The sequence below is a fragment of the Temnothorax curvispinosus genome, unplaced genomic scaffold (assembly GCF_003070985.1).
Source record: "Temnothorax curvispinosus isolate PA1 unplaced genomic scaffold, ASM307098v1 QBEX01009172.1, whole genome shotgun sequence".
NCBI classification, from domain to species: Eukaryota; Metazoa; Arthropoda; class Insecta; order Hymenoptera; family Formicidae; genus Temnothorax; species Temnothorax curvispinosus.
The window spans coordinates 16983-25335 of record NW_020218952.1 but is presented as its reverse complement, the minus strand read 5'-3'; the positions used below and the strand labels follow the sequence as shown (position 1 = coordinate 25335).

The window sequence follows — 8353 nt, the reverse complement described above, 5'->3', positions numbered from 1 at the left end:
AAATGTCAGCAAGCTAAATTTTGGCACAGACCTTCGTTTTGCATAAGATTGAAGGGAAAAAAAGTTTACCATTATACAGTGGCCGCTAAGAAAAATAATTAAACAAATAGGACTCAAATTCCGTTTTTTGCGAATGTCTCGTTAAATATCGATTTTACAAAGAAAATACAAGAATATAAAATTAAAGAGTGGACAATTTTGCACAAAAAATGTTCTATAAGTTTTTTTCGTATGAGCAATACTTTTCACGTAATAAATTATGCAAGATGTACGCGGCGCGGTGAATGAATGGAGCGCGTACATTCACATACTTTGACCCTACCAGAGGAAAAAAATTACAAAAATTTTTTTTAATCGAACTATTGATATTTTCATTAATTTTCAAATTTGTTTATGAAATTGTACCGAACAGCAAATTTTTCAATGCCGCGTGTTACTGTCACAAACGCGCATATTGTTAATAATGTTGATATTATTGTAAAACTATCATTAGGACTAGATGCATGTGATAATAGTGTTAATATTAGTTTATTAATATTAATAATAATATTAATATTCAATAAAATATTACTCGATGATGTTGTCGCCACGTTTAACAACTACCACCTGAGGCTCAAATTCACGTATGAACTTGAGAAGAATAACTGCTTAAGTTTTCTAGACACGATGGTTTTTAGACACGATAATCGCTTAATTACGAACTGGTATCGAAAACCAACGTTTTCGGGACGTTACATAAACTATTTCTCCAGCCATCCGCTGAAATACAAGATAAACACGATCTTTAATTTAGTTGACCACTTAGAGATGGGCGATACTGTATCGATATTTCAAATATCGATATTTTAGTGTTAATATATCAATAATTTGTATCAATATTTCATTGTTCGATATTTCGTCGTATCGATACTCAACCCTTGAATATCGATCGTCGATACACTTATGTTGATCGCCCGTAATAATATATATTCTATGGTCCTTGACTGTCCTTTGTCCTTTAATGGCCGCCAGATCGGCCACTGGCCAGAGTGGCCAGACTGTCAGACCGCGTGGTCCGTGCGTCCGTGCCCATGCAGTGACTGCCGTTGGTCCTCAGTGGTGCGATCGTGTTGGTTCGTGTCTCGTACTGCGTACTGCGTACAGTGCGTACTGCGTACTTCTTAATTTCTTAATTTCTTATGCCTTTTAGTTGGCTTAGTTCATAGACTTCGTAGGTAGGTTACCTATCGTACGTTCGTACTTTCGTAGTGTTCGTACTTCGTAGTGTAAAATACTAAAGTGCACGTTACGTTCCTAACTTCTAATCTAACTAATGACGCAGACGCAGAGTTTCAAGCGTGAGATTTGTATTTGTACGTTTCTCAGTACGTTAAACTACTGCCGTCCCGCCAGCCGCCAGTGCAATAATAGGAAAACAAACCTATTGTTTAATCACATCGCTCATCAGTCACGTGCACGTGATCAAATCTGTAAGTATGAAAATAAGTAATTGTATATTTCTTTCATCTAGTGCGTTAAGCGTTTTCTAGCAAGCGACACAAGTCGTCACATTCGTCACAAACGTCGTTCTATCTTTCTTAGCAATTTTAGCATTCAATGATTAACAAAGATAGAACGATACTTATAATGTCGACTTGTGTCGCTTGCTGGAAAACGCAGTAAACGCACCCAGATTTCATTATTTCTTACTAATCTGTCCTATAATTGAATGTGTAATTTTCTTATTTGTAATGTTTACAGAATTAACCTTATAAAAACCCTAAGGTCGAAGGTGAAGGTGCACGTTTACGTTCCTATTTCCTAATCTCTAACGACGCACTCACTTTCTATAAAAGTAGGCGTGCAAGTTTTCCTTCATTTTATTCTTCTTCCTTATTTTGTTTATTTTTTATTAATTGTTAAATAATAATAATTATATCTTTTTGTTCATGTAGTGCCACCAAAAAGTAACATTTGGGACTTTTTTATAAAAAGTGGTCGATTTTCTAAATGTAAAATCTGCCAGGAAGATGTAAAAACATCTGGAAATACAACTAATTTACATTTTCACATGAAACGTTATCATCCCGAAGTTGAAATGAGAAAATCTGCAGTATCTCTCAAGAGAAAGACACAAATAGTAATGTATATTTATATTATTATATAACATAATATTTATATTATATTATCCTTTAGTTTTGTTCTTTAATTGATGTATGTTTTACGTAAATTTTAGTCCGAAATAGACAACGAAGATGTTATCGATATTGATGACCCAGACTCATTTCCGACACCGTCTAGTCCGTGTCCGTCTACATCATCAGAAACGCGATCAGTATCGGTTTCACCAAGTCTAATTGTTTCTAAACCTTCTAAACAAAAACAACCTCGAATTAAAGAAGTATTTCAAAGACAAAAATCATATCAAGGTATGGAAGTTGTGATTATTCAACCGAGTTTCAAATAACATTTCGAATAAATATCCCATCATATAATTTGTTTACATTTTATTGGAAGTATTTATCGTTTTGCTTCCTCATAGAGGAAGCTTTGTTTTCGTGACTTTCGTACATGAAGTATGAACCTTTGATTGCGTATAAAGTTGGGTCTAATCAACCGAATTTAAATGAATTATATATGAAATCATCCTCATAGAGGAAGCAATGTGCAGGTTTCTACTTGCACACTTAAAAACTATAAGGAAGCAATGTAAAGGTTTCTACTTGCACAATTTTGTATCTATTTCCTATTTAAATACTGTTCTAGTCAATTCAAATAGAATATTTAGTTGATAATTTTAAAATATTTTACAACTTTTAAATATATTAGTTTTTATTTATATATTTTTTTCGGGTAGTATTTATATATATCAATAGAATAGGTATATTTAAAGAATTGTGTTATAATATTTTTAATTTCTCAGATGGAGGATCCAAAGCTGCCGAAGTGACAAACAAACTGCTATTCATGATTGCTAAGGACAACTTACCATTTCGTACAGTTGAAAAGGAAGGTTTCAAAATCTATACGAATGCGTTATTGCCTTTATACAAGATTCCTAGTAGGAAGACCATAACTTATCTTATGGAACAGAAATACGATCTCTTATCAAGTATGATGAAAACACAACTTTCACAAGTACAGTATTTATCCCTAACTACTGATATTTGGACTGAATCGTTAAATATGAAAAGTTTTTTGGGCTTAACGGCACACTTCTTAGTAGATGAGCATCATAAATCTGTCACAATTGGCGTTGTTGAGATGACTGAAAGACATCAGTCAGAGTATTTGAAAAATTGGCTATTAAGTTTAATAGATAAATGGAATATACATATGAAAAGTATCGTAGTCGTTGTGTCAGATAATGCTGCCAACATAAAGAAGGCCATTGTTGATGCCTTCGGCGTAGATAAACATTTTGCATGCTTTGCGCATACCTTAAACTTAGTTTTGGCGAAAATTATCGATGGTGATGAAATCGTAAAAAATTTCTGCGCAAAAATAAAAAAAATTGTCACATTTTTTAAAAAATCAGTTATCGCTGCAGACAAATTACGGCTTCATTCGGATTTAAAGTTAATTCAGAGTGTTGAAACACGGTGGAACTCCACGTATAGTATGCTAGAGAGATTTATACAATTGTCTGAAAAAATTAACTGCATTCTTTTGCAATGTCCTACGGCTCCTCCGATGCTAACTGCTTCGGAGTTACAATCGACTAAAGAATTTGTTACATTGCTAGAACCATTTGAACATGCAACAAAAATCATATGCGGCGAATACTATCTTACTGCGAGTAAAGTAATTCCAATCGTCAATACTTTAAAGAATAAATTACAGACGCTTCAACCTTCTACTGATATAGGTCGTCATTTTACAAAGGTGTTAAAAGATGAGTTTATGAAACGATTTGAGGATTATGAACAAAAGTCACTAATAGCTATGGCTACAATTTTAGATCCTCGATTTAAAAATATAAGTTTTATCGATGAAGTTGCTTGCTCACAAGCTATTAACCAAATTACAAGGTTTATAAATTCTGAAGTTACAGATACTAACCGCGAATTTCAAAATCAACGAGAAAATTTAGATTCAGATAATAACGATATTAACGATAAAACAAACTTTTGGTCCTATCATGAAAATCGTGTAAATTTAAATATATCTAAACAGGTAGTCAATCAAGATCCTGACCAAATGCCAGACGACTTTCGTTATTATCTGAATCAACCACCGTTAAAAATGAATGATAATGCCATTAAATATCGGAACATGGCCCGAAATTCTCCTCTAAAAACCTTAGCAATTAAGCATTTATCATTAATTGCCACTTCAGTTCCTTCTGAAAGATTATTTTCTGAAGCGGGTAAAATAATGACCGAAGAGAGAAACAGGTTGACAGGTGATCACCTTAACCAATTGTTATTTTTACATTCCCTTGAAATTGATGATTAGCATTTATAATTTTATAAATTATAAATTACACAATACGTCACAAACGCTCCTTCTAATCCTGCCATCCTTTGCGACTGGCGATGGGGCGTTTGCGACGCATTCGGCATTATACAATTACACATGTCTATAAATGCCAATCGCAAAATCGAAGAAATGTAAAAATAATAATTAATACTTATTGTACACATAACACATACTACACATGGTAAATACATATATGTAGAATCATAAAAAATTATATTTATAGGTTTTTTTCATTTGGTTTTGGTACGTTACGTAAATACGTATTATAGAGTTAGAGTTATAGAAATCATAATTATCTATAAAAAAATTATAAGTCATAATAATTATAAGTTATAATTATAAGTCATAATGTACAAAAAATTATTTATTTTATAAATAAAAAAATTGTACTTAAGGTTCTTCTTGTGTACTCGCTGCAACTATTTAATTTTACGACTTCAGAAGCAAGAAATTGCATGCTAAAAATTTTTGCAAAACGGCTGGACAGTCTGGACACAACGGCTTGGATTCTACAATCCAATATCTTTTTGTAAGTATCGATATTGACGATATCGATACGAGACATCTGATACTTTTTGTGTATCAATATTTTCATCCACGATACGTATCGATACGATGTATCAATATGTTCAGGTCGATACGCCCATCTCTTATACTCCTGTCAGATGAGCGGTTTTACGACGAAAACATTTCTCTGGTGAAATCCATTCTATCGAACAATTGTTTCCCTGACGCGCTTGAGAACAAACATATTCAAATAAGACGCGCGGAAATTAACAAGCGGTTGAGCAATGATGACTGTGTCATCAATGACGTCAGAGAGTATAACATCCCGAATCTGAAATATTATGTGCCAATTCCTTATCTAAAAACCTTCAGTGAAGGCTTGCGAAGGTCCTTCGGCAATTATGGCGTTAACACCTTATACACCGTACTTAAAAAATTGGACACGATAATTAAAAAAGGGAAGGACAGGCTAGAGAATAAGAAATGCACGGACGTGGTTTATAAACTCGAGTGTTCTGATTGTAATGCTTGTTATATAGGTCAGACCAAAAGACATCTGGAAACCCGTGTTAAAGAACACTGCGCTGACATTAGAAAGCGTTTCAACCAGCACTCAGTTGTCAGCAAGCACAGATTAGATTTTGACCACAACTTTAAATGGCAGGATGTTAAAATTTTACATAATGAACCAAACCTGGAAAAAACGTGAAATTGCGGAAATGTTGTTTATCAAAAAACATACTGATGCTATTAACTCGCAAAAAGATACGGAAAATCTACCATTGGTCTATGACCGAATTATATCTTCGCTTTAGATTTGCCATCTATACAATTCATGGTAATTTGCGTTTGTTTATTGTGTATATGCAGACGCTCTTCGGGCTCTGCATGGCGCGATCATGTCTCTGATGTTCGTTGTATTTCGGACCACATATTTAACGATGACAGTTAGATTTAAAACTTGACGCGCAATTTATGTAAGTTTTGCATTGTTACTTCTACCAATGTATATTTATTGTTATGTAATACGAACAAATTGTGTTGTTCCAGCATTGCTTATAACCTAACTTGATAAGGACCCAAAGCACGAGTCGAAACGTCGTTGTAGTACATTAAATTTATTGCCAGTTAGGCCGACAAAAATTTCATGTTTTAATATTAATATTATTGTAAAATCATAGATTTAGAACGCATGTTAATGATAATGTTAGGTAGTACTAGTATTGTTATTATAATAAAAATATAAGATACTTTAGGCTGCATTCCGATATTCACCGTCAGCAACTTTCAGTACTGAAAATCTATAGTATACGTGACATAAAATATAGATTTGCAGTACTGACAGTGGATATCGGAATGCAGCCTTAGAAAGAGTTTAAAGAAACGTGGAAATAACTAGCATATAATTTGATAAATTCGTTTATTGAGCGATTAATTCATAGTCTCGACCGGGACGCGACGCTCTCGGATAATCACGCGATTTTCCGAATAGTTTCACGTGACGATCTCGCGTATTCACGTGAACCCCGTAGTCCCTTACTCCGGGACGTCACCAAACGAGTAGTATATACACAGGCCCTGTGAATCGGGTATCTGCATTCTCTTCTACTCTATTTCCGAATAAGTTACGCGAGATTGATATATTGAGAGCACCGCGAGCCGTAAAGGACTTAGTCTCACGCGTCGTTCTTCTTACTGCCGGAATACGATCCTGTAATACAAGGAAAGCAAGTGAGGCCAGCAATAAATATCGGTTGCAGCGAAATACATGAATAGTTTCGTTTTACCTAGCCTTCTATGATTTTCTATCTGATACCTACTCGTCGATGCGCGCCTCTCTCAGGGCGTTCTTGACAGATCCTCGCGTCAATGCGCGCCTCTCTCAGGACGTTCTGACAAGTCCTCACGTAGATGCGCGCCTCCCGCAGGGCGTTCTCTAATCTTCGCTGTTCTTTCCCCGTTCCTAAAAACATTGATTAAAAATAGGTTATTGAATACCGATTATCTACTTATTAGCTGCATGATATTGTTAAGGCTTACATACACACACACACTTTCACGAGGACACACTCACGCACGTTTGCGTGCGATATATTTCAAAAAGGAAATCGAAGCAGCTTACATTAAAAAAGATCCGGAAGTATAACAAGCCGCAACAAGGTAAATGAATAGTATCACCAATGGTACGATCAAGACGGTCGGGACGTAGCCATCAATTAAAAAGGCTACGGCGAGCCTATTATACTGGCGGTGAATTCGATCCGAGCGTGTTATACTCCGTTCCGCCACCAGCATTACAGTCCGAGCCTCTCGCCGACGTCCCGGACGTCTCAAATCCGTCTCAATCGACTCCTGCCATTGAAGAGCGACCGAAACCTAGAATTACAAAAACAGGATTTCTAACTCAGAAAATCCGTATCATCCTTAGAGAGTGCAGTGTTACTCAAGTATCAAAGGAAAATAAATCATAAGTCTTCTACTTACCTTCGTTTGCTTTTATGTATTTTACAAGTTAAATATCGCAAATGCATTAAATGCTTTACTATTTCACTTTACGTAACCCACTCCAACGCGCGACGTCTCGAACGATCTCAGGACGTAACAAAATTTTAAAATTAAAATCGTCATAACTTCGCGAAAAATTGCGCTAGAAAAATTTTTAAAAGGGCGATTAAAAGCTTGGAATGTCTACTTTTAAATCTCATATCGCAATATATATATATATATATATATATATATATATATATATATATTCAGTCTTATTTCGATTTTTTATTTATTTACGTAAATATGTAAATTATCGCGAAAAACCTTGAACTGATTCTGATCATTATTGATCATTATGTATCAGAAATATGAATAAACGAATATATACTTACAATAGTTTTGTGTAAAGATTACAAGTAGAGGGAAGGGGAGAGAGCTCTTGGGGCCTGTTCGAGATTGCGAATATTCGAGATCACGAATGTTCGTAAATATTATATTCTTAAATTGTCGAGATGTTATTAGTCATAGCATGAAGAGAGTAATGCGATATTTATTGAAAAGGTCAGCACAAAACGCGCTAACGCGCGCGCGAACAGGGCTAATGACAAAGAAGAAATATTTGGGACGGTAATGGCCAGCCAGCTTATACCTGAAGGCTGGAGTGTGTGAAAGTTTAATTTAATTCAGGCTTTTGTATATGTATGTACAGTGAACACGTAGTCTTCTGTTTGACCGCAAGAATTAATTGAATGCCAAGTATGTATATTAGGGTAGTCCTTATTTTTCGATTTTTAAATTTATTTTGCGGCACCCTCCAGAATGTTTCCAATTTGCAAAAAAATAATCCCTGCCAAAGCTCAGCTCGATCGGATAACGAAAACCCGTGCCCCCGGATTTT

The 8353-nt window shown here is 35.0% G+C and overlaps 1 protein-coding gene and 1 long non-coding RNA gene across 2 annotated transcripts; both read left to right on the top strand.

Annotated features, from left to right (window-relative positions):
- The first annotated feature begins 1391 nt into the window (after positions 1-1391).
- Positions 1392-2361, top strand: LOC112458726. The gene is made up of 3 exons (XR_003041240.1): positions 1392-1469; positions 1935-2119; positions 2216-2361. It is a non-coding gene; the product is annotated as an uncharacterized LOC112458726 (long non-coding RNA).
- A 27-nt stretch (positions 2362-2388) lies between these two features.
- LOC112458727 (zinc finger BED domain-containing protein 1-like) lies at positions 2389-5606 on the top strand. Its single transcript, XM_025022485.1, has 3 exons — positions 2389-2408; positions 2903-4131; positions 5508-5606. Exons 2-3 carry the CDS (start codon positions 2947-2949, stop codon positions 5604-5606), a joined length of 1284 nt encoding a protein of 427 aa, XP_024878253.1. The 5' UTR covers positions 2389-2408; positions 2903-2946.
- The last annotated feature ends 2747 nt before the right edge of the window (positions 5607-8353 follow it).